This window comes from Lepidochelys kempii, chromosome 4 (assembly GCF_965140285.1).
Source record: "Lepidochelys kempii isolate rLepKem1 chromosome 4, rLepKem1.hap1, whole genome shotgun sequence".
Taxonomy (NCBI): Eukaryota; Metazoa; Chordata; order Testudines; family Cheloniidae; genus Lepidochelys; species Lepidochelys kempii.
Window position 1 is genome coordinate 87,695,416 of NC_136383.1, and position 26,902 is coordinate 87,722,317.

At 41.3% G+C, this 26,902-nt stretch overlaps 2 protein-coding genes across 4 annotated transcripts in view; one reads left to right on the plus strand and one right to left on the minus strand.

The window, feature by feature from the left end:
- The window catches only part of PAICS (phosphoribosylaminoimidazole carboxylase and phosphoribosylaminoimidazolesuccinocarboxamide synthase), a 63,532-nt gene that overhangs the window by 14,404 nt on the left and 22,226 nt on the right, over window positions 1–26,902 (minus strand). The window contains exons 6-12 of the mRNA XM_073343195.1: window positions 25,810–25,896; window positions 20,746–20,817; window positions 18,615–19,016; window positions 16,505–16,567; window positions 14,029–14,219; window positions 4,516–4,564; window positions 2,971–3,168 (exon numbers count right to left, since the gene is read on the minus strand). Coding sequence (XP_073199296.1) covers window positions 2,971–3,168; window positions 4,516–4,564; window positions 14,029–14,219; window positions 16,505–16,567; window positions 18,615–19,016; window positions 20,746–20,817; window positions 25,810–25,896 — 1,062 coding nt within the window. The remainder of the gene's footprint in view (window positions 1–2,970; window positions 3,169–4,515; window positions 4,565–14,028; window positions 14,220–16,504; window positions 16,568–18,614; window positions 19,017–20,745; window positions 20,818–25,809; window positions 25,897–26,902) is intronic.
- PPAT (phosphoribosyl pyrophosphate amidotransferase) overlaps window positions 5,333–26,902 on the plus strand; it is a 71,807-nt gene continuing 50,237 nt past the window's right edge. Inside the window, exon 1 of one of the 3 annotated variants that reach the window (XM_073341961.2) lies at window positions 5,333–5,421. The gene's annotated coding sequence lies outside the window, so the exon portion shown is untranslated. Of the gene's footprint in view, window positions 5,422–5,524; window positions 5,603–26,902 lie in introns of those variants that run through there. The other 2 variants (XM_073341963.2, XM_073341962.2) reach the window with 2 other exon arrangements.

Here is a 26,902-nt window from a genome sequence, read left to right on the forward strand (position 1 = left end):
TTAAATAACAGAATACCATTTATTTAAATATTTTGGATGTTTTCTACATTTTCAAATATATTGATTTCAATTACAACACGGAATACAAAGAGTACAGTTTTCACTTTATGTTTTTGATTACAAATATTTACACTGTAAGAAACAAAACAGTATTTTTCAATTCACCTAATACAAGTACTATAGTGCAATCTCTATCATGAAAGTTGAACTTACAAATGTAAACTTATGTACAATGACTGCATTCAAAAAACAACGTAAATCTTTAGCACCTACAAGTTCATTCAGTCCTACTTCTTGTTCAGCCAATCGCTTAAATAAGTTTGTTTACATTTGCAGGAGATAATGCTGCCAGCTTCTTGTTTACAATGTCACCTGAAAGTGACAACAGAGGTTCACATGGCACTGTTGTAGCAGGCGTTGCAAGATATTTACGTGCCAGATGCGCTAAAGATTCACATGTCCCTTCATTCTTCAACCACTATTCCAAAGGACTTGCATCCATGCTTATAATGGGTTCTGCTCGATAACCATCCAAAACAGAGCGACCGGGCACATGTTCATTTTTAATCATCCAAGTCAGATGCCACCAACAGAAGGGTTTTTGGTTTTTTTTATTTTGGTGGTGGTTCAGGTCCTGTAGTTTCTATATTGGAGTGTTGCTCTTTTAAGACTTCTGAAAACATGCTCCACATGTCGTCCCTCTCAGATTTTGGAAGGCACTTCAGATTCTTAAACCTTGGGTTGAGTACTGTAGCTATCTTTAGAAATCTCACATTGGTACCTTCTTTGCATTTTGTCAAATCTGCAGTGAAAGTGTTCTTAAAAACGAACAACATGTGCTGGGTCATCATCCAAGACTGCTATAACATGAAATATATAACAGGCTGCGGGTAAAATAGAAAAGCAGACATACTATTTTCCCCAGAGTTCAGTCACAAATTATTTAATACATTATCGTTTTTAGCAAGTGTCATCACTATGGAAGCATGTCCTCTGGAATGGTGGCCAAAGCATGAAGGGGCATATCAATATTTAGCCTATCTAGCATGTAAATACCTTGCACTGCAAGCCACAAAAGTCCCAGGTGACATTGTAAACAAGAAGCGGGCAGTATTATCTCCTGCAAATGTAAACAAACTTGTTTTTCTTAGTGATTGGCTGAACAAGAAGTAGGACTGAGTGGACTTGTAGGCTCTAAAGGTTTACATTGTTTTGTTTGAGTGTAGTTATCTAACAACAACAAAAATCTACATTTTTAAGTTGCACTTTCATGATAAAGAGACTGCACTACAGTACATGTATGAGGAGAATTGAAAAATACTATTTCTTTTATCATTTTTACAGTGCAAATATTTATAACAAAAATACAAAGTGAGCACTGTACATTTTGTATTCTGTGTTACAATTGAAATCAATATTTGAAAATGTAGAAAATATCTACAAATATTTAATAAATTTCACTTGATATTCAATTGTTTAACACTGATTAAAACGCAGAGTAATTTTTGAGTTAATTGTGTGAGTTAACTGCGATTAATCAACAATCCTAGCCCTTTTGAAAACATTACCCTCTATTTTTATTCAACAGGATTACTCAGTGTTGCAACTGCAAGACAAGACTTTTTTTTAAACTAAAAATCTTAAAGAGAAATCCCAGAACCTTTACACTTTCATTAACAGTTAAAACAGAATAAAGAGCTATGCTCTCACCCAAAGTATTTCCACGAGAGAGATTAATGAGGATCGATGTTTAGTTTTCTTTTTAAAAATCTGCAAACACAATTATGAAAGATCTTATAATATTCAAACTGGAGTTAAAACTGCATAATCAGTACCTTGTTAAGTGCTGAGCAACTAAAATCAAGTTATTTGTGTTACAGTAGTGCTTCAGAGCCCTAATCAAGAAAGCATGGGTTTATTTTTAATGTATGGTATATGCTTGTCAGAAAGACATTTGAGAAAAGTGCACCTAAGCCCTATGAAGGAAATTATGAATTATTTTTTATAAGTCTAATACACTTCAAAGTAAATTTGAAGAACTTTCTCAAAAAGATTTACTTGACAGTAATTATTTGAAGGAAAGGCAGAGCATTCAAGTCATTTACCTTCTGTAAAACAAGCAAGGATTAATACCATTTTTACAGATTAGGTACCAACTCGTTAAGTGACCTAAATTGTACAGGATGAAGTTCTGGCCCTACTCAAGTTCATGGAAGTTCTGCTGTTGATTTTGAAGGGGTGAGGATCTCATCAATAGTCTTCTACAGCATGAAAAGGTAAGCCATTTTTGAAGCCTCAAAAATAATCTTAAGATTTTCAATTCATCTCAGTATCCACCATGTGCTACATCATAAACTCTGCAAAATAAAATAGCTTCTTCACAGCTACCTGTAAAGTATTTGGCACGCTTTTTATACCACAAACAGTCTTTGAAAGTGATATGGCAGACACTGAAAAAACAAGCACATTTAATGAAGTTTATCCATCTTCATTTTTATTATGGTTTAACTCTAGTAAAGCTAGGTAAAGTTTTGCTTTTAAATGCAGTCTTTGGTACGGTCACTGACCAGCAGTAGTAATTTCCAGACAAATGTGTGGAAAAAGAGCTTAATGCCAAACTCTCACTATCTGCTTCTAACCTGGGAGTTGAAAAGGAGCATGAGGTGGTTGGTGAGGAGGGAAGAGAATGGTGTCCAGGAAGACAGCAATAATGCATATGGAAGCTTTTTGGGGCTGGGGGAGGACTTCAAATATGATAAATTAAAATTTAATTTAGTAACCAAAATCAATAATCTTAGATTATTCTCTGGGACACTGATATAAGGACATTTACTGAAGTCAGTCAGTTACAAAACCTAGGGTGAATCAACATTAACATTTACACCTTCTCAGACAGTCATATCACTCCATAAGACTCACCATATATATAACAGAACACAAATGCATCTATTTTACCTTTGAAATACTTACCAGATTCATGTAGCAGCTGAAACACACAGCTAGTTGTTGCATTGGAAATTGCTGCCTTTCCTTCCATGTGATCCTTCCTAGCTGCATTTCCTGCTGTTATTTGGTCTTTTGATTGCATCATCACACATCCTGCCAGATCTGGCAACTCATAGACTTCTTTTGTTTTACCTTCATTAATTTTTTTACCAAGTTTCAGTTCTAGAGAAATAAAGTTAATTTCTAAAATTAAATTTTTGGACAAATTATTATTTTTGGCAAATCATACATACAAGTACATTTTGGGAAACAGAGATAGCATACTGCTTCTGGTCTTTAAACTAACTGACAATGCCCCAACATTCAAGTTTTCTTCAATGAGTATAAAGGAACATTTAAAGCCCATCTAGAAAACCGGTAGAAAAGGAAAACTTTAGTTCCAACAGCACAGACAAAAGTCTGTAAAGTCTCATGACTACTGGCCAAATGGTTCCACTGATGCAAAACAATCAGGATTTGTTTCCTTGAACTATGGTAAGGACTTTACATGTTGGATACATTTCTTTGTATGTATCCTTTTATTCTTTATGTCTATTCTAACAGTAAGAGACGTTTAAACAAGCAAATGTACAGGTGAAAATTGAGAAGTTCTATTCAAGACATAGTGTGACAACAGATGGGTATGGCTGATCAATTCATCTTCGGGAAATGGGAAGAAAAGCATACCTGCCGGGCATCAGGCAGATTTGTACTTGCAAGGACTCAGCAATGCCTCTTGCTGCTGCTGCTACCTGTGCTACACTGTTATTTATAGTTGTGCCAGCTCAATGAGAGCTAGCCAGCGGGCAAGCATGCGCACACAAGCAGGGAAATCACACCCCTAGCTCAAAGGAGTGATTTTAAGCAAGTGCCATTTGAAGGTTATTGGGGGTTATCAGCACCTTAACTGTTCAAACTAAAAAGTTTCAAGTGGTAGGCCATTATGTTCATGCTATGTTTGCTTTTCACTCATCCTAGAGCGAAACTGGACTTATCTGGATTATAGCCAGCTTCACGTGGTACAGCTCTGAAGGTAGGTCCTTTCCAAACCTAAGGCAGGGCAGCCAGAAGCCTAAAGGCCCCATTTACAGCGAAGGAGAACACGAAAACAGCTCCATTAAAGTTTTGTTTCAACCCCCATGAACTTTGGAGCCAGCCTCTTGCCATGGCGGGTCTTGTCCTTCAGGTTTCATTTAACCTGTTCCCCAGTTTGGGTTTAAACAGCAAACCACCCTTCCCCCCGCACGGAGTGGGCACTGGGGGCCTAGGCTGCATGCGCGCCTTATTACCCACCAGCCCACGCGGTGCGGCGGCGGGAGCCCGAGCATTTCCCCCCGCTGCTCCTCTCTGCCGGCGGGGGAAGGCGCCTCTCCGGCACAGCCCCGGGGGCCCAGCAGCAGCGCTAGCCGCCTCCCGCCCTGGGGAAGGCCGAGAGGGGAAGCGGGCTCTGCTCCGAGCCCCGCCAGCTTCGGGGGAGGCTGATCGCCCGAGGCCTCGCGCCGGGCCGGGGCTGAGGGGGCGGAACGTTACCTGTTGCTACGGGAGCCATCGCGCCGGCGGCGGCCAGGAGAGCAGGCACCTACGAGACACAGAGAGGCCCGATTAGCACGTGGGGCTGGTGGCGGCTCCGCACCCGCGGTCACGCGCACACCAGATGACGCAGCGCGCGCGAGGGGTAAAAGGCGGGCAGCGTAAAGGGCGGGGCGTGACTGCCCAGCCCAATAGCCGCAAGGAGCCCGCCCCCCGCACTGGCAAACCCACCGACCGCTGCCCCCCGTGGCCCCTCCCTATGAGACCTCCCACTCGCCTGCCCCCCTCACTGCGCGCGCCAACATCCCCGCCCTCCCCCTGCTCTCCTTCGCGCCAGTGCAACTGCCCCCCTCCGCCGGTCTCTGGGCACTTGGACCCGCTCCCTCCCCGCCGCAGCTCGTGCGGGCTGTGAACACAGCGGGGAGTCTGGGGAAGCAGCACGTGGGAGGGCGGAGAGCGGAACGTACCAAACGGAGGAGGGGGAGGTGCGCGCGCTGATGAACTGTATGTTTCCAAGAACAGACCCAGCGGCAGCTCCTACCCCGCCGCGGGGGGGGCCGAGCGCGGCAGGGGGGGTCGTTACAGTCCCCACCCCCGTATGTAAATAAGGGGGCGGGGGCTGTGGCGGGGTCCCGGGCGGGCCGACGCTGGCCTGGCCTTGGCTGCCGCGGCGCCGGCGCAGCAGGAGTTGGCCTCGCACGGGAGGTAGCCGGCGGCCGCCCAGACCCGCGCTTCAGGGCCGACGGCAGCACGTGTTTGTGCGGGGTGGCCGGGCGCTATGGAGTTTGAGGAGCTGGGGATCCGGGAGGAGTGCGGCGTGTTCGGCTGCATCGCCTCCGGCTCGTGGCCCGCGGAGCTCGATGTGCCCCATGTGATCACTTTAGGGCTGGTGGGGCTGCAACACAGGTAAGGGGGGGGGCCGCCTGCGGCGCGGCGTAAAGGGAGGGGTGCACGTGGGGAGGTGTGGCCGGTGAGGGCCTGCGCAGGTCGGGGGCACAGGACCAGCACCACAAGTAAGGAAAGGGCGACACAGCATCTGCGATTATTTGTGTACTCCCTGGCTGCGCTCCCTGGTAAAGGAGGAGAGGTAGGTTCAGGGGGCATCCATCCTAACGCAAAAGCTGCAATTTATCCAGTGGTTCCTCAGCTTTTCTAGCGGCAATAGCCCAAATCGACATATTTCCCCCTCGCCCCGCGAGTTGCACTCTCTCTAACCCACCATAGAACCAGGGCTCCTCAGAGCTTCCGTTTTGTGATTGCTTTACACTGTTTTGCATAGATGTTCTAACCTACGACTGACCTTGGCCTGTTCTGACGCCAGCTCGGAAGCCTGGGGTTTGGAGCATTTCGTGCTCCTTGATGAGTTAGCACATGCACTCCAGGGCAGAGATGGGTTTCACCTCAAGTCCCTATTTCTCAATCAACTTCAATGAAGACATGAAGCACAGAGTAAACTATTGCTTATTTTAAATTGAGGCTGTGCTGCTTGATCAAGATTGGTTTTGTATAATTTAGATCTCTCTTAATCCATCCCTACCTGTTGCATATTTGTGCTACAGCCATGCAATAAATGCAGTGTACAACATCTAGATACATTTTGGATATTTAACTGAAACCTACTAAAAGAGTTCTCTTCAGGGTATGTGGAACTAGGACTATATACAGATAATAATAACAGGTTTCAGAGTAGCAGCCGTGTTAGTCTATATCCGCAAAAAGAAAAGGAGTTCTTGTGGCACCTTAGAGACTAACCAATTTTTTTGAGCAGAAGCTTTCGTGAGCTACAGCTCACTTCATCGGATGCAACCAATAAGTAAATCTGCCACAGATTAAAACCATTTGTATGTCATCAATAGGTCATGTGATTTATCTCTATTTTCTCCAGATGGAAGGTAACTTGCAAACCAAAATTAAAATTTGGCATTAATTGAATCAAATGTGCTTTATGAAACTCATTTTCTTCTAACTTAAAAGTTTCAGAGTAGCAGCTGTGTTAGTCTGTATTCGCAAAAAGAAAAGGAGTACTTGTGGCACCTTAGAGACTAATAAATTGGTTTGTCTGTAAGGTGCCACTAGTACTTCTTTTCTTTTAACTTAAAAGTGTGTATTAAAGCCATGTTCTCTATAAAACATTAACAAAATAAATATATAAAAGCAAAACCTGCAATGGGGGGAATAAAAACTGTTGAGGGGCCAACCAATTAAGGCCCAATCCAAGTCCCATTCAAGTGTATGGGGGAGCCCTTTAGTTGAGTTTAATGAAAGCTGTGTCAGTGCTAAAATAAGTTCTTTAGGCTGTATACTGAAATAAACAAGGACATTTAGTAAACCACTAAGGCCCTTGAATTGGCGCAGACTTTAAAACACACACACACACACACTCACACTCTCCTCTCCCCCCTGCTGATGGCACCTTAAAGACTAATGGATTTATTTGGGCATAAGCTTCTGTGGATAAAAAAACACTTCTACAGATACATGGAGTGAAAATTACAGATACAAACATAAATATACTAGTACATGAAAAGAAGGGAGTTACCTTACAAAACTCTTTTCTCTTCATGTGCTAGTATATTTATGCTTGTATCTGTAATTTTCACTCCATGCATTGGTAGAAGTGGTGTTTTTTTGTTTAACCCACGAAAGCTTATGCTCAAATAAATCCGTTAGACTTTAAGGTGCCACTGGACTCCTTGTTGTTTTTCTGGATACAGACTAAAATGGCTACCCTTCTGATAATTGACTTTAAAGGGAACCCTATGCAGTACATCAGAGGGAAGAATTTGGCCCTTGATATTTAGCAACATTTATCTCCAATTTTAAAAGGTAGAAATGACAAAGCTAGCAGTGTACCTGACTGAATCTTTGAGATAATTGATCAACAAGGAGAAAGCAGCTATAGGGAACGTGTTAAAACAGACCGGAGTTCAACTAGCCAAGGGTTATTAGGCATCACATCATATGCTTCAGTACACAAACACTGCACTTTTTAATGTGCAACAAACACAAATAACATATTTTTATGTCCCTTCTTCTGATACAGTGGTACCCAGCAATTAAAACTTTTTGGCATCTGTGATCCCACCACTTAAAATGAATCAGTAGATGCATAATTTTCATAATCACATGTGCACTAACTGTGCTGTGGAGGGCATTTAGCATATTTTAACTAACCTTTTCTTAAAAAAAAAAAAAAGACTATTTTTAAACCTCTTATGCATCCTCATGAACTAAAGAGATCCCAGAATTTGTTTTGTGACATTATAAACACCAATGTTGTGGTGGGTACTGTAGAAATGCCTGTCTAAAGCAGTGATTCTCAGCATGACTGTAACACATTTTATAGCCATGTAGACCAGTGGTTCTCAAACTTTTGTACTGGTGACCCCTTCACATAACAAGCCCCTCCCCCCCCCCAATTAAAAAAACACTTTTTAATATATTTAACACCGTTATAAATGCTGGAGGCAAAGCAGGGTTTGGGGTGGAGGCTGACCGCTCGTGACCCCCACCATGTAATAATCTTGTGATCCCCAGTTTGTGAACCCCTGATGTAGACTGTTTGAAACTTTCAAGCACTTGCTACGCAAGCTTTAATGTGCAGAGGTCTTAAGGATGAGTCTGTTGATTTAGCTTGATTATTTGAGAGCCAAGGAAAAAGGTCATTATAAAACTAGTATTTTGACAGGATGCCTTTAAAAAAACAAAAGTAGTTTTTTGGGGTGGAGGAGAGATATATGGAGTACTTTGAGCTACAAATTAAGTTAAAACGTCATTTGTGTCCTTGACAAGGGCAAATTTGAAAAAAGTCAGTCTTGGAACAATTGTGAGGCCTGTTAATTTTTCCCAAAGTAACTATTCTGGTGGGTATTTTTGACAGTAAAATGTGTCACTGCTATGTACAAAACATCTGAACCCATTTTGCTTGCTTCTGACCAAAAAGGAGAAATGTAGCCCCACTCTGTATGCAGAATTCCCATTGAAATTAGTGGGTGTTCAGCATATGGGATCGCTAGTAAATCAGGCTCTGTGTGGGATTTGTTATGAGAGTCCAAAAGCGGTAGAGACTGAGGGCTTGTCTATGCTACAGACACTATAGCTATGGCACTGCTGCTGTAGTGCTATAGTGTAAACACTTGCTACAATGGCAGAAGAGGTTTTTCCATTGCTGTAGATAATCCACTCCTCTCAAGAGGCGGTAGCAAAATTGATGGAAAAATTCTTTGATTGACTTAGTGGTGTCTATACTGGGGTGTAAGTCAGCTGAACTACATATCTCAGAGGGGTGGATTTTTCACACCCTCCCCCCCAAGCCAGTGTATCTAGGTTGATTAGGTGTTGATTAGGCGTCAGACTTCATTGGTATGCTTTTCTTCACCAACATGGCTGCTACTCTAAAACCTATTTTTATTCAACTTTCACAATGTTACCAGTTTGGGGTGAAGAAGTTGTAATCTATTTTACTAACTAATAAGTTTAACAGTATCTTCCCTCTTAGCCACAGATCTCCATATACCTAATTCGATATTGCAGGTTGGATCTCATAAGAGCATAAGAACGGCCATACCGGGTCAGACCTATGGTCCATCTAGCCCAGTATCTGTCTTCTGACAATGCCAGGTGCTCTAGAGAGGGAATGAACAGAACATCATAGGCAATGAACAGAATATTGTTGGCTTGTATTTCTGCTCTCAGTAGATAAACTTGATACATTGCCTGTTGTCTTCACACACAGACCCTGTTTTTTGTTTTTGAGAGAGAGAGTTTTAGCCTCTAGTACCCAGACCACCTTGTATTATGATCCTGTCAGATTTTGCAGTAGAAGCAAGAGCAAGCCAGTTAAACACTTGGATTGGCGGCCTTCAAGGGTTGTGTAGATCCTACAAGAACTGGTGTTAATCATTCAGTATGTGGCTATTTCCCCTCTTAAAGCCATACCTAGTGAGATTTACACTATAGTTCAGATTAAAAGATCCGAAAGCACCTTTTCAAAGAGTAGTGGTATTTATCCTCTTATCCTGACTATGTTCAGTAATTAATTGTATTCTGTCTACATAAATTCCCCATGCCGTTTAAATTAGATAAGATTGTGGGTGTGTTGTGTACCTTAACTTTATTTCTTGGTTTTCAGAGGTTTCAGTTTAGCCACTCTACACATTTTGGAAGGGCACAGGGTACCACTGGGCATCCTTAATTATGTGTAAAGTTTTGGGGAACTTAATTTTCTTGGTTTAAAAAAAAAAAAGAAAGTTCTCAGTAACCTAATGTACCACACTGCCCAGCTCTCACCCTTCACTGCTTCTGGTTGCTTTGCTTGGCAATGATTACTCTGTCACTGAATACACTGGGTGCATGTTAATTCCTTCACTGCCTCTGCATCGTCTTATGTCTCTTTGTCTGTCCAACACAGCTTGGTTCTCTCTCCTCCCCACAAGAGGCAGGTGTCACCATCAAACTTGCCGGTTTAGAAACTGGGTAGAGGGTGCAGAAACCGTGCAGGGACTAGCATGGAGTCAGTGAGAAATTTTTTTTAGTGGGGACACACATAGACATGGATGTGGAGGTTTGGGGGGGACAGATAAAGCCCCCAATATCCCTCACTGTCCAGCTTGGCCCCCACCTTTCCACCTCCTCTTCAATGTACTGTTCCAACACCCTCCCTCATGTTCTCTCTCACTTTTTTGATCTCCCATTTTCTCTAACTGCTCAGAGACACCCCCCCCCATACTGCTCCAGTTATTCTAACAGTCTGTCCATCACACCCATTGCTCTGACCACCTGCATATCCCTGCTTTTCTGAGCCCCACACAAATATCCCCCTACGACTCTAAGCTCTCCCACCCCATCAACTTCACCCCCTCTCTGCCACCCATCCGTAGGTCTATGCACTACAGTATAGCTTGCACTGACCTAGAGTTCCAAACTCCAAGGTTAAAAACTTCAGTACTGCTTCCCCAAAGGAGCAGTGGGTGCCATGCACTAATTGAGATCAGATGAGGAACAATTAAAGCCACAGTTTGAGACCCACATATGTGGGCAGAAAAAACCCCAGAAGAATGAATTGCTTTGTAAAATGCTGGGGTTTTCTGGGGAGAACTCTTATCTTGGTAACTACTTTCTCAAATGACCCCAATTTTGGATCCTAATGCTATCTAGCACCCCCAGTAAATTTCAAGACCATGTGAGTGAGCCTGTGGATTTTAGAATATTTAGAACAGTTCCTCTTTAAACAGAAAAGGACACTTAACCCTAACAGTAGCACAGCAATCAAGGTAGTCAATTTGACTCGTTAAGCAAAAATGTTTTGAATGAGAATTCTAACTGTTCAAGCAAATGAAGTGTTATTTGTAGAGCCATTTCAGTGGGACAGTGCAGGAGCATATGTTAGCGCCAAGTGCCTCATTATGGTGGACATATGTTACCATTTCTGAGCCAAAGGAATATGAACAGTGGAGGAAGGAAGTTTCTGAGAACATGATACATTTCCCAGGAACAAAGTGGAATGAAAATGGAGCATAGACAGCATGCATGTGCACCTGTTCTGAAAGTTGGCGGACAGTGAAATTCTGAAGAGTGAGGGTGTGCTTCCTAAGGAAAAGTAATTACTTCGAAAGTCACTCTTTAAAAAGTTATAGTATACTGAAAATGAATTTTTTTTCTTTCTGTGCTTCATGGTCTACCCTCTTCTCATTACACTGCATTACTGTCTTTAAAATGGTTTCAGAGTAGCAGCCATGTTAGTCTGTATCCGCAAAAAGAAAAGGAGTACTTGTGGCACCTTAGAGACTAACCAATTTATTTGAGCATAAGCTTTTGTGAGCTATAGCTCACTTCACGCTGAATGCATCCAATGAAGTGAGCTGTAGCTCATGAAAGCTTATGCTCAGATAAATTTGTTAGTCTCTGAGGTGCCACAAGTACTCCTTTTCTTGTTGTCTTTAAAATGACAACTGCCAGTTTTCAAGCCAATGTATACCAAGCAGATTGCAGGACTGCTCTACCATAGTCTCTACTAGACAGTACTTTGACTAAAATGTTCTTCTCTGAAAGATCTGTTAAAATAGTAATTTTTCTTACTGGAAAGATCAGTCTACTTTAGTGACTAAACTAAGATTCATTTTTGTTTGGTGTAGGGAGGAGGGAGGTTTGTGTTTGGTATTTTGTTTTTTTTCCTTCAGAACAATGTTGTGGGGGAGACTGGGATTCTGTTCTGGCTTGTGCCTCATTGAGAGAATTGTCTTTACTGCAGTGTTAACCCAGGTGTAGATAACTTGAGTTCTAATGAACTGTATCCTAGCTTGAATGAGAGCTGTCAGACTGCAATGGACCTAAACCCACTGTTTGTACTAGCAGCATGGAGTAGCTGAGTTCCCACTGGATTACTAGCTTCAGCGTTAATACCTCTAAAACTTCTAAGCCCTCTCCCCATGGGCCAACTAACTCCAGTTACGCAGTGCTTTAAACTCACTGTAAATACTTCCTCTTGTTTCTATTAAATCTGCTATCTATTATTTCATTGAGTGATCCCTGATTTTTTTATTGTGGGGGAAAAAGTAAATAATACTCACTCTATTCACATCATTCATTATTTTATAGACCTATCATATCCTTTTTTAGTGATCTCTTTTCTAAGATGAACAGCCCCTTCTAATATTTTTTTTCTCCTCATATGGAAGCCATTCCATACCCTTGATCATCTTCGTTGCCTTTCTCAGAACTTTTTTCCAGTTCCACTATATTGTTTTTGAGAGGGGGCAATCAGAACTGGGCACAGTATTCAAAGTGTGGGTGCATGGATTTATATAATGGTATTATAATAATTTGTCTTATTATTTATTTTTTTTTAACTCCTTTCCTAGTAGTTCCTCACATTCTGTTAGACTTTTTGACTGCTGCTGTGCACAAGCTGAATTTTTCAGAGAACTATCCCTGGTGATTCCAAAATCAACTTTTTGAGTGATAACAGCTAATTTAGAAGCCATCATTACATATATGTAGTTGGGATTTTTTTCTAATGTGCTGCTGTACATATTAATAGGGTCAAACAGTTTCTGCAAGGGAAAACCATGTTTGCCTGGTTTCTTAGAATTGTTTGAAAAAGTTAATAAAATAGTAGATAAAGTCAACCCAGTGAAAATAACTTAACTTGGATTTTCAGAAAGCTTTGTATAAGGCCCGTCATAAGATTAACAGGGAAAATAAATAATTATGGGGTAAGAGACAGTCTTGTTGAGAACTAAAAAGTGGCTTAGTGATAGCAGTCATAGGCAATGGTTGCCTCTTAAAGTGGAGCGTGGATAATAGGGGGATTTCTGTATTCCTTATACATATCAATACTTAGGCAGTAGTAGACAGCGAATTGGTTCGCTGTTGACAGAGTTGTTTCAATTATTGAAATCATAGTGGGCTATGAGAAACACCAGAAAGATTTAGACACATTAAGGGGTGGAATGGAATGACCATTCTCCAATATTTCTCACTGTAGTACGTAATTTTAACTTGAGCAAATTAAAGGTAATGTATCAGGTCGACTGTCAATGTTTCATTTACTTATTTGCTGTAAATTTACAGGAAAAAGATAGCTTTCCTGAACAACTTTATGAAAATGTCTAGTGCAAGGCAGCAGAAGTGTGACTGATGCATTAGTTTTGACTATTTGTAGCGAAACTGACCAGTCTTGTTAATTTTATGCTACTGCTTGAGCAGAAGCCCTGGCACTAGAATTTTCTGTCTGCAGATTTAGGAAATCAACATCATCAACACAATAATTTGGTGAGATTTTTGTTTTGTTCAGAGGAAGCTTGTATTTTTCACTTCCTACTCACTTTGCTAAAGGAAGCTGTGATAAAACTTTCAAGTATTTGAAGGTTATGAATGCAGAGAAGGACGCGTAATTGCTATGATGGTCAATAAGGGTGTAACTGCATGGGATGGGGTGAAATTTAAAGCAAAGGAAAATATAGGCTTAAAACAAGGTAAAATTTCCTTTCCATTAAGTCTGTTAATCTGTGGCATAATCTCTCAAGAGCAGAGATGGGAAAGCCATTCCTGTTTAGTTGTTAATAGCTCAAGCACAAATTTACTGTAGAGAAGCAATCCTGTACTAGTATGGATGGACTGGATCAGGGATCGGCAACCTGTGGCCGGCCAGGGTAAACCCCCTGGTGGGCCGGGCCTGTTTGTTTACCTTCCGCTTCCGCAGGTTTGGCCAATCGCGGCTCCCACTGGCTGCGGTTTGCCACTCCAGGCCAATGGAGGCGGTGGGAAGGGGCGGCCATCACATCCCTCAGCCTGCGTCACTTCCCGCAGCCCACATTGGCGGCCGAACCTGCAGATGCGGCAGGTAAACAAACTGGCCTGGCCCACCAGAGGTCTTACCCTGGCGGGCCGCATGCCAAAGGTTGCCGATCCCTGCCCTAGATAACCAAATAGATCTCTTCCGTCTCTGTAATCTGTGGATTGTGTGTATTTTCTTTTTGCATGCTAGTTTGGTAGAAAGTTCATTAAACCAACCTGTTTTATAGCTGGAGGATCACCATGCAGCTGTGTTCTGCTGATGTCTTGTGTTTCCTCCTGTTTACAAAGCCTTTCTAAAAGTGCTTTTTTGCCTTCTGTTACTGTATGCATTCTGTCCGTTAAACTTCTTCGAAACAGTACTACAGCTTTCTCAGAAGCACTCTTCTTAAGCGGACCAGGTGATGATTCTGTAGAAGAAAGCACCGTATGTTATTGGAGAGGGGGAGAGAGAGGCATAGCAATGTAAAGAGAAGACAAACAAAGTGATGAGTCTACACTGTATAACTCTACAGACTGGCATACACTTGTTTTCTAAAGCTATTATTCACCAACCACATCTTGCTGGTGGGGAGAAGAATTGCCTGATGTATCTGGGTCATAGAGCTGGTCAGAAATTCTGTGATTAACATTTTTCTGTTGAAAAAAGCTGATTTGTCAAATCGAAACTTTAATACCATGTCCAACAGGGAGTGAATCTGACCAGTTTCTTGTAAAATCACTGTTAAACCTCAGGTATTCAAACTTTTCTACTTGCCACTCACAAGTGCTCTCTTCAGACTGTTTATAAGCTGATAATAAATGAAAATATTTAATTGCCCAGCCATAGTTCTTTCTTAGCTTCAGTTTATACCTCTTTTCTGAGCAGGGTAATCTCAGAAATGTGACATTTAGCTGCTCTGTATATAGATCTGAAGTCTTTTTTGTGACTGGAAACCTGTATATTTGGTGTGATTTTTTTTTTTTTTTTTAACTTTTGTGCATCCCCTGGTTTTAATCCTGGAAACTGTAGTCATCCTCTCCCCTCCCCAGCACTTGGATAGCTTTGCTGTAATATGTAGACTTGTATTGCTTCAGATATGATCTTGCTAAATTTCTGTGTAATACCATACTCTTTTCTGATTTGTGCTCTATTCCTTTCTCTGTATCCCAGTGCTTGTTTATTGTATTCTAACAGCTGCCTGATATCAAGCTGATAGTGCTTCATTTTTCTCCACACTACTGTCCTCTACATTACGGGTCAGTACTCCTTACATTCCGATCCTGTCTCTGGTCAGTGTGTTGAATCTTGTAACCACTTAAGATATAACTCATATGGTCACAAACAAGGAAAACCCTTTTCCTGTTAGTTGACACCTTTGCTATGTTAGGCTGATCCATCCTATACAGTTTATCTTTAGGAAAATGACTAAAAGGTACAAATGGAAATCATGATTAAAATTTGGTTATTTAAATAGCTCTGATTTAAATTAGTCCACCCTTAACAAAGCCACTTGTTCAGCAAATAGAACATCACTATAAGTGATCTTCTAGCTAACCATTTACATTAGCCTAGTGAGTACTGTGCTGACAGTCTCTTGTTTAATCTGTATTTCCATTATTTACTTACTAAGGAAAGCATGGTACCTCTTTTTTGAGTTTATGCTGACACTAACAGGCCAGTCTTCTCCCCTTAACGTGTTTCCTTTTGTTCATGATAGTGATTCTAGAATCTTCTCAATATGGAAGTTAGGCTCACAGGTTTATAGGCTTCTGGTGCTTTCTCTGGTGTCTTGTTAGCATCTCACCAGTGTGCAGTGGGCACCAAACACCTCCAGTCTTGAGTGGTTTTTATTTGGCCTTCTTTCAGATGGCTCAGATGCCATCCATCCAGAACAGTGTCTTTACCTTTTCTGAGGTCTTAGTCTTCAAGGCCTGAGAAATTTGTGTTGGTGGCATATTTCTCTCCCTCTTAGTAAGCACTGGGACAAAGAAATCACACAATTTCCCCACAGAATCTTGATTAGCCTAATAAGTAAGGCTATGTTTTAGTCATGGGTATTTTTAGTAAAAGTCATGGACAGATCACAAGCCGTAAACAAAAATTCACTGCACATGCCCGTCCATGACTTGTACTATATACCCGTGACTAAATCTCGGGGTGGGGGGGGCAGCGGTGTGTGGCCTGGCTCTGTGCTTCCCTGGAAGCGTCGACATCGCTCTCTCTCAGCTCCTAGGCGGAGGCGCCTCTGCGCACTGCCTCCGTCCTGAGTACCAGCTCTGCAGCTCCCATTGGCTGGGAACTGTGGCTAATTGGAGCTGCGGGGGGCAGTGCTGGCAGGCAGAGGCAGTGTGCAGAGCCCTCTGGCTGCACCTCCCCAGGAGCTGAGGGATGTTGCCGCGCCGCCCAAAGCCCTCACCCCTTCCCACATCTGATCTGCCCCCCACTCCTGCTGCTGGAGGAGGGGAGCACGGTGGCCTGAGACTGCCTCAGCAGCAGCCTGTGCAGCTGGCCCTGGGGCTGCCCAAGCTGCTCAGATGGCCTCCAGGCCAGCCGCACTAGCTGCTGCAGAGGTCACGGAATCCGTGACTTCCTTGACAAACTAGCAGCCTTACTAATAAGTGATTGATTGTTTTACAGCTTGAATATTTGATGAAACTTGCACCTCGCATTCAACATTATTTGCATATCCTCAAAAAGGCAAAAAACTCTTACCATCAGATGCTTTTCTCTTGATACCCCAAGGTCCTGTGTTTGTGATAATGTCTCCCACTGATTCTTATAAAAGAAAAACAAAGTATTCTGTGAACGAATATACTTTTAGAGGTGTTCTAAAAACAGACAAACCAAAAAAAGTCTTTATGATACGTAAGTAATGTTTAGAGAAGGTGACTCAGAGCAGGAATAGGAATGTCCTGGACAGGTTAGGTGCCACTAGAAAGTATGTTTGCATTCACAAATTTGATGCTCAAAATCAGATGAGCTTTGCTACGAAGTTATCACATGTCAGTACTGCTTTCTGGTGCTGACCTGAGAGATAGCTCAGTGGTTTTGAGCATTGGCCTGCTAAACCCAGGGTTGTGAGCTCAGTCCTTGAGGGGGTCATTTAGGGATCTGGGGCAAAAAAAATTGGGGATTGGCCCTGCTTTGAGCAGGGGGTTTGACTAGATGATCTCCTGAGGTCCCTTCCAACTCTGATAGTCTGAGACTATGAGACAGCCATGAGCTGACACTGGTGTAAGAGTTCATTAAATTCTCAAATGATTCATTGTCAAACTATAGCATTACATTTTTTTCTTCAGTGCAAGTTTGTGAAGACCGCATTAGGATACCAAAATGAAAGCAATATCTCTAAATCTTTTTAAATAAAGAATGGGAGTACTTGTGGCACCTTAGAGACTAACCAATTTATTTGAGCATGAGCTTTCGTGAGCTACAGCTCACTTCATCGGATGCATACTGTGGAAACTGCAGAAGACATTATATACACAGAGACCATGAAACAATACCTCCTCCCACCCCACTCTCCTGCTGGTAATAGCTTATCCAAAGTGACCACTCTCTTTACAATGTGTATGATAATCAAGGTGGGCCATTTCCAGCACAAATCCAGGTTTTCTCACCCTCTGCCCCCCCCCCCCCCCAACTCACTCTCCTGTTGGTAACAGCCCATCCAAAGCGACCACTCTCCCCACAATGTGCACGATAATCAAGGTGGGCCATTTCCAGCACAAATCCAGGTTTTCTCACCCTCTGCCCCCCCCCCCCACCCCCAACTCACTCTCCTGCTGGTAATAGCCCATCCAAAGTGACCACTCTCCTTACAATGTGTATGATAATCAAGGTGGGCCATTTCCAGCATAAATCCAAGTTTAATCAGAACGTCGGGGGGGGGGGGTAGGAAAAAACAAGGGGAAATAGGCTACCTTGCATAATGACTTGGGCGGCGCGGCAACATAAGTCATTATGCAAGGTAGCCTATTTCCCCTTGTTTTTTCCTCCCCCCCGGACGTTCTGGTTAAACTTGGATTTATGCTGGAAATGGCCCACCTTGATTTATACATTGTAAGGAGAGTGGTCAGTTTGGATGAGCTATTACCAGCAGGAGAGTGTGTTTGTATGTGTGGTTTTTGGAAAAGGGGGGGGGGGCGGGGAGTGAGAGAACCTGGATTTATGCTGGAAATGGCCTACCTTGATTTACACATTGTAAAGAGTGGTCACTTTGGATAAGCTATTACCAGCAGGAGAGTGGGGTGGGAGGAGGTATTGTTTCATGGTATCTGTGTATATAATGTCTTCTGCAGTTTCCACAGTATGCATCCGATGAAGTGAGCTGTAGCTCACGAAAGCTTATGCTCAAATAAATTGGTTAGTCTCTAAGGTGCCACAAGTACTCCTTTTTCTTTTTGCGAATACAGACTAACACGGCTGTTACTCTGAAACCTTAATAAAGAATGTAACTTGAGGTTGATTCTGTTTATGAGGTAGGTAATAATTACATCTGGGCTAAAATATAATCCTAGGCAGCAATGTTTATCAGCCCAGGACACAGCTGTTATCAAATTAACGGGGAACACTTTTATTATAGAGAGATGGGCTCCCTGTCCTTTATCCCTTCATTTTGCTTGGATACAATAAAGCCTATGCTCTTATTTGCTACTGCTCTCAGAATTCACCGTGCATGTTATTTTACAAAACCTGTCTGACCACCTCTACAACCTGTCACTTCAACTAACTCCAATGCTGAATGTCAAAGAGAGCACAAAATTGTCATGTTTATAAGTTTAGTCTTAAGAGAGTGGTATTTTCACTACTGTTCTAATACCTGATATGAGGTTAGAACTTTCACATCCCCAGCTAGATGCAACTAGAGGTTGTCTTCTGAAGATGCAGTCAACTTCATCGTAAAACCTCATCTTTCGTCTGGGATTGCCAAGATGATCATTTTCTTTTTGCAGTGCGCGGTATTCATATTTTAAGTTCTTGTACTTTGTGCGACATTGCTTCCAGTCTCTGTCTATGCCAATTTTCATTAACCTTCTGGCAATCTCCTCAAAGATTTCTTTATTTCTTGTTGCACCTTCAAGCATTTGTTGTATCTTCTCATCTGACCATATATTTATCAGAGCTCTGACTTCATTATCACTCCAGTGTTTTCCTGCTCCTGTATCATGAACTGTAATAACCCTAAAGTGATTCTGTGCTTCATCCAGAGGAATTAAATTGTCTGAAAATATGAATGAAACAAATAACGGGATTGCAGAATACACAAAAATAAAAGTATATCTATAGTTAAATTTTATTCAGTAATGGAGTGTGGAGTGAATTAACATTTGAACTAGGATTTCTGAATATTTTCTCAGGACTTTAAAGGTGTATATGTTGCAATAATATATGGGAACAATTCAGTCATGCATGCAAAAATATTTTTCTGCTTATGAAACTTAAGTTATCAGTGCCTTCAGATGGTAACAGATTTTTGTCCGTGTGTTTTTATTGTTGCAGTGTATTATTAACTTTAAAACATTCGTATCCAAGCTGTACAGAGAGTAGCAATTAGATTTCAAGCATAAACAGCAACTTCTGTATCAGTAATAAGAGGAAAATATTTTCATATTAACTTTAAAAGTAGAAAGGGATGTACTAGTACAAATGCATCATGAAGGTGAAAATTGTAGCAGGTAGACTAGATGAGCAAAAGCCCAGTATCTGGAAGTTTCCTAGTGTCCAGGTGGTGACATCAATCATAAATTGGGTATAGCGCAAAGTGAGAGTTCGAACACCAAGAGCAAGTACATTTTGCTACTGTATGGGAACAAGTACTGTATGAAATAAATTTAAAGGTTAGTGTTTAAGATTTTGAACCTAATTCTTAGGTATTCGGGAAGTCAATGTAACCGTCCAAATAGAAGTGTAACATAATACAAGGTTAAAAAGTACTGTATTTAATGAACTGTAGAGTTTTGGATATACTGCAGAATGAGACTGGTGATGAAAGCTAGAAAGAGACTTTTTAAAAATGATTGTCTGGAATTGGCTAAAACACAAAGCTGTATTTTTGGAGCTGGCTCAGTTGAATATGTAATTTAAGATTAAATAATTAAGGGTGACAGAATTTTACTAATACTTCAATATGAGTGAGAAATATATTTAAAGAAAACAAACAATGGGACAGTCCAGCAAATTACATAAGCAGAAGCTTAACTACAGACATGAACTTTCAGCTTCAATGGGACTATACCCATGCCTGTAGTTAAGTACGTGCTTATGTAATTTGTTGGAATGTAACCTCTGTTCATAGTGATTGTGTGGTAGCAGCTCTCTCTGGTGCTTGTACAGAAAATACCTATATGCACTATGGCTCCATTCTAGCAATTCTTGCTGCTAGAACAGAGCCTAGTGCGTGGACGGTGCTCCTGCCCCACTGAGTAGAGCTGGTATAGGGACTGCTCCTCAGTGAATCAAGGTATTGGAGGCTGTTTCAGCGGGTTCACACCCGATAGCTGCCACCAGGATCCAGTCTGGAGGCTCGGAGCATACATATTAGGGAATATGAAGGGATTGTGATCCCTACCATGATTATAGATGCACCCAAACTTGAGTGAAAAACACATTTTTGTCTCAAGTGTAGATTAGATGATTTCACTTCAGTTAACTTGAGACAGTACTGATGGAATAATAGTTGATCTAACTGAAACCTTAAAATGGGAGCAATGGTTTACAAGATGAATGTACACGTTTTACCTCTGTGTATAATTAAGACAGGTGTTTTGGTAGCTAAACGTTTACTATGTGTCTCTCTGACAATTCAGTTTTATCCACAGCTGAATTGAAGTAGATGATAAACAATGGCAGCTGGAATCCACAGTAGAGATCAGGTTGTCTTGGGCTATTGTGATTGAAATTACATTTTTTTTTTTTTTTTTAAACTGAGATGTGTACAACTGGACACTTACCTGTCCCGGTTATCTGTTTCACTACTGATGGGCCAGATATATCCTCTGAAGTAGTGCTTATAGAATCATCATCTATCAAAAAATGCAGTTTTATGTTAAATCTGTTTAGATATGTGAGTTGTGTATATTCTCCCCACCTTCTGCAGATCCATAATAACAACTTAAATTAAAAAGATTGTAGTAACATTAATGCTTAGATACAGCTGTCTCAACCAGTTTGCCTTGCCTTTAGAAAAAAAAATCAGAATTAAACTAAGACCTTTTTAACTTATCTGATGGATCTCCCCAGTACTTGGCAATTCAAATTATTGCCAAGCAAATACAAATGTGATGTAAATATAGACCGTACTGTTGCTGTTTTATGCCTCACTTTGCATTTAGTATAATAACTATATATTATACACATTACAAGTTACTTAGCACAGGAACTCTGTTAAAGTCGTTTGGTTTATAAAATGGACAGAACTGGCAGAGCCACTGATTTGATGAAGTGCTGTCCCATGATTGTGACATTTACATTTTAACCTGTACAGTTCTAATTATTAGCTAGAGATTGTCCAGTGATTAGGGCACTAGCTTGGTAATGGGAAACCCAGATCCCTCTGTTTCCTGCTCCACCACACACTTCCTATATGCCCTTGGACAAGTCACTTAGTCTCTCAGTGCCTCAGTACCTTATCTATAAAATTGGAATAATTGTACTTCTCAGAGGGGTGTTGGAAGGATAAATGTTAATCATTGTGAGGCATTCTAATATCTCAGTAATGGGGGCCAGATAAGTACCTTAGGCTCAGAGGTCTTCAAGGGGGTACATCAACTCATCTAGATATTTGTATAGTTTTAAAACAGGCTACATTAAAAAGCACTAGTGAAGTCAGTACAAACTAAAATTTCATATATATATAGATTTGTTTATACTGCTCTGTATACTATACACTGAAATGTAAATACAATATTTATGTTCCAATTGATTTACTTTGCTTATTTCATGATTATATGGCAAAAATGAGTTTTTCAGTAATCATGTGCTCTGTCACTTTTGTATTTTTATATCTGATTTTGTAAGTTTTTAAGTGAGGTGAAACTTGTGGGTACACAAGACAAATGAGACTCTTGAAAGGGGTACAATAGTCTGGAAAGGTTGAGAGCCACTGCCTTAGAGGGTATCTTCACTGCCCAAAAAAAAAGTGGTGGGTGTGTGTGTGTGTGTGGTGTGGTGTGGTTTTTGTTTTGTTTTTACACATAAAGATAACTCTGTTAATTGCTAAAGTCATAATCAGGGCCACCTTTACCCATACGCAAAGCTGCTTAGGGCACCAGGAAATTTTGATGTCCCCTGCGCGGTTGCGTGCTGCTCCGGCTCTTTCCTAGGCCCCGGGCTCTTCCTGCCCCAGCCCCACTCTCCTGAAGATTGCAGCCAAGCCCGACCCTGCACTCACGGCGGCATAGTAAGTAGAATGACCCGGCCTCAGCCTGTTTTGCTCCCCTGACTCCCAGCCATGCCACCGGCGAGTGCTGGGGGGGGCGGTTCCCCTCTCCCCCCAAGCCTGGGAGCCAGGGGAGTGGAGCAGCCTGTGGCCCCAGGCCTCCGCGGGTGGGAGGTGGGGGCTGGCCACAGGCCTCAGCGGGGGGGGGTGGCCATTTCCTGCTGGAAATGGATTGACCTGGCCCCAGCCTGCTCTGCTCCGCTCCCCTGACTCCCAGGCTTGGGGGGAGGGGAGAATTGCCCCTCCCCTCCCCCCCCCCGCACTTGCTGGTGGCACGGCTGGGAGCCAGGGGAGCAGAGCAGGCTGGGGTTGGGTCACTCCACTTCTTACAGGAAGTGGCCAGCCCCCCCCCCCCCCCCCCCCCCGGCGGAGGCCTGGGGCCAGCCCGCTTGCCCGTGGAGGACAGCAAAATAGCTAGGTACAGCCTTGGTCATAATCCTGATATTTTTCAGCTGTCCTTGAAGGAGGATAGCATGGCTAGCTGTCTATCAAAGGCTTTGTCTTCATAGCTAAAAAGGTGTTGTGGAGGCAAGGCAGAGGTAGTTTGTTCCTCAACTAGCTACATCAAGATAAATCCTAAGTGACTGGGGGAAGGAGAAGGACTGACAGACAGCCATGCTGTTCTCCTTCTGCAGTCCTTCTTACTAGCAGGACAGTGGGGTGGGAGGAGGTATTGTTTCATGATCTCTGTGTGTATATAATGTCTGCTGCAGTTTCCACGGTATGCATCCGATGAAGTGAGCTGTAGCTCACGAAAGCTCATGCTCAAATAAATTGGTTAGTCTCTAAGGTGCCACAAGTACTCCTTTTCTTTTTGCGAATACAGACTAACACAGCTGTTACTCTGAAACCTTTCTTGTTTTGTTTTTCTTCTCTTCAAAGGTGTGTGTGCTTTTTTTGTTTTTTTTCATTGTTTTTAGTGCTTTGTTTTTTTTCCCCACACACACACAAGTGTAGATCCTGTCTACCCTATATTTACAGGAAAGTTCAATGGACAGTTGAAAAATATTAGCATTGTCTTTAAAAATTAACTGAGAGATGTGACTTTAAAAGAGTTTAAACCATCTAAGTTAAAGGGCTTCTTTAATATAGTGGGCTGATGTGGTTATCAAGTAGGGATTGCCATTTGGGTTTTCACATGTGCTGAATCCCAATGATGCCTTCATTATAGAAAATAGTAGAGTTAAATCAACAGATGGAATGATTTTTGTGCCCCTTTGGAGGGAGCCATGTTCAGCCTGCTTCAGTTGAAGGGAAAGACTCTAATGTAGGGCTTTATTGATAGCTTACCCGTACTGTTCCATTAATACAGATTTGCATTCTGTATAGTACACAAACCTCTATTAAATAGTAATAAAAATAAAAAGTTAAAGGTTTTAAGCTTTGTTAGGAATCTTTAGAATTCTTGAAAACGTCAATGTTCATCAGAACACAAGTCTCATGACACAAGACTCCCCCCCCCTCACCCCCCCCTTCGTTCCTGAGTCAGGTTTTTATGTAAAAACTTTGATTTCTTCAAGGCCAGAATTTTACTGCCTAATGTGAGTTTTGTCACTGACTTCAGTAGGGCTAGGATTTCACCCTTTCTGAGGTTTCAGGATCTGGAGGAAGGTTGAGTTTTCTCCTCTTTCCTTGTTTTTGGATACTTGGATGTCTTAGGCCACTTGGGCTTTTAATAAAGGACAGGGCTGTGTGTACTCTTGTAAACATATAAGATCACTAGTAAATAAGCATGACTTTATTGGATGCAATCAGGATAAGTGAGATTAATATTCTACATGTAAATTAGTTCTTAGCAGTTATGCAGCTCTTTATACCTTTAATTATATTTTGAAAGGATTTTACAAATATTTGTATCTTCATAAAAATACACCTAAGTCTAAATTTTATAGAAAGGCAAACTGATTCAGAAATTATACTTCATGCCATAAACCAACCATTAATTGTCTCATTACAAAAAATTAGCAAATTATTCCATAATTGCCCTTTATGGGAATCTTTGCACTTTCCTCTGAAACGTAGGACTAGCTACTGTTGTACTGAATCAGAGGACCACTTGGTCTGATTCGTATGGTGATTCTTATGCTTTTAAGTGACCTGACCAAGGCAACCCAGTGAGTCAGTGATAGGAATTCCTGCATTCTAATCCCATGCTCATTCCTCTCAACCATGTTGTGTTTTTAACCTATTTGTGCACTGCTGTCTTTAAATGATTCATATTGTGGAATGGATATTGCATGACAGGAACAGAAAACCAATTGATTTGCATAGTACGCAAATGAAAATATTCACATGACATCTTATTATTCATAGTATCATTCTACAGGAAAAGTTCTTCCTGCATTCATGTGACTTGGCTGTGTCTCTGAACCTAGATGGATGTTGTTTTGCCCTGTTCTCAATATAGTTTTGTCTCTCCATACAGTGTCGCCTTCATAGAATTGCTTTGATGTAGTTGTGGTTGTCGTAGAAATCATAGAAATGTAGGACTGGGAGGGACCTTGCTAGGTCATCTAGTCCAGTCCCCTGCACCGAGGCAGAACTATCCCTGACAGGTGTTTGTGTAACCTTTTCTTAAAAGCCTCCAATGACTGAGATTCTACAACCTCTAGGTAAATTGTTCTAGTGCTTAACTATGCTTACAATTAGTAAGTTTTTCCTAGTATCTAACGTGAATCTCCCTTGCTGCAATTTAAACCCATTACTACTTGTCCTGTCCTCCGTGGTTAAGGAGAACAATTTATTACCCTCTTCTTTATAACAACCTTTTATGTACTTGAAGACTATCAGGTTTTCCCCCTCAGTCTTCTCTTCTCCAGACTGAAACAATTAAGTTTGTTTAATCTTTCCTCCTAGGTCATGTTTTCTAGACCTGTAATCATTGTGGCGTAAACCTGTGGTATTTTAGCGCATTTTGATGCCATGTGGGAGACCTGTAGATTCCAGATCAGCCTTGTACCCTTTAATCCCAAATGTGACTTGGTTTTGTCCTTATCTGGCTTCTATGCTCTTTGATTCTGAAACATCAGTATATCTCGTCTACTTTCATGACTAACTGTTTTAATTAGGCCATTTTTTCTCAAATGCTTGACATGAGATACGCATTTATAAATTAGTGATTTGAATTAAATTTCTTAATAAAATAAGTCATAACATCTCTATTGCAATTATTGGATTGTGATCCATACATACATTTCTTAAAAGAACTGCACTAGCATAAAATGGTTTGAAAAACCTGAATAGTCCTAAAATGGCCACTGCTGTTGAGTGGCAGCTGTTTTAGGTGTTTGGCCAATACTTTCTAGTTTTTGGATAAAATAAGATCAAATACAAAAAGTATTTATGTCCAACATAGTACTGTAAAGTGTAACTGTGTTCTTTTTTTAATTCGTGATTTGTAAATTAGCATTTTTAGGGGAATCTTGTGTATGTACAATTAAATGGTGTGATAAAACAAAAACTGTATTTGTGCTACTGAACGCTTTAAAAATGTTAACTTTTTACTTCATAAAACAGCATAATTATCCACTAAAATGGGATAGACTTCCAAGATTATTATGGAAAACTCTTACCTTACCTATGTCAATTGTCTCTCTCTTTATATGTGTCGGTTCCAAGTCTTCTGGGATGAAATTAATGAAGTCCTCTTTATCTTCAGGGATTTCTGTGTAAATTCATATAATTAGTATTTTTTTATAATTAGTGTCTTAATTTATGTCTTAAACATAACCACCCACACACCAGAGCTTCTGTAATAGCAAATTCATGCTATTAGAGTAATAACTCTCATTGTTAATTCACTTAAATGTTTTGCTCTCTTGGACTGTTGGCTAAAAAATATGATGGCAACAGTGAAACAAACCTGGGATATCATTAAAAAGATTCTTCTAGTTAGAATAAATACCATGTGATTTATAATTGGTCAGTTTAAGTTAGGGAATGGAATTGACATCAGTGAATTATTTAGATGGTAAGCTCTTTGGGGGAACTACTATTTCTTACTATGTGTTTGTACAGTGTCAGATCTCATTTGGGGCCTCTAGGTACAACAGTAACACAAAATAATAACGAACTGACAATGCATGTGTGCATTTTATAAGGTGGCAATATAGTGATTCTGGTAAAGGGTTTGGTTCAATGACTTCCATGGACTGACTTTAGTGGGCATTGAATCAGACTGAAAAAGGGCAAGAAATGCATAGTCTGCCTTTTCAGTGGTAGTGCATTGTGATGCCATGTTCACAGTGTATCTGTGATGGAAGACTGACAGTAGAGGAGAATGCTACACTTGCAATCCACAAACAAGACACATTCTAAAAATGTGCCATTTCTTTACATTGTGCTACCATGACTTGCCTTTTTCTCTGCTGGCTACTGCTGACATGCGTCTATGTTTGTTTTTCTCTGGGATGGGGAGGAGTGCTTGTCTCCCATTTAATTGGTTCTCTTCCATTTGGTGGCGCTCCCTTTGTAACTGGCAAATGAGGCAAGAATTTATTCGTATCCTTATTATGCAGCTGAAGAAACTGATATAGAGAGGGTAAAAGCACGAGGCTGTAGAACGGGTCAGTGGCTGGCTTCTAGGCCTGTTCTCAGTCCATTGGAGAACACTACCATTAAACATTAATCAACAAAATGTGATCTGTAGCTTTAACAAGTTATTAAAAATG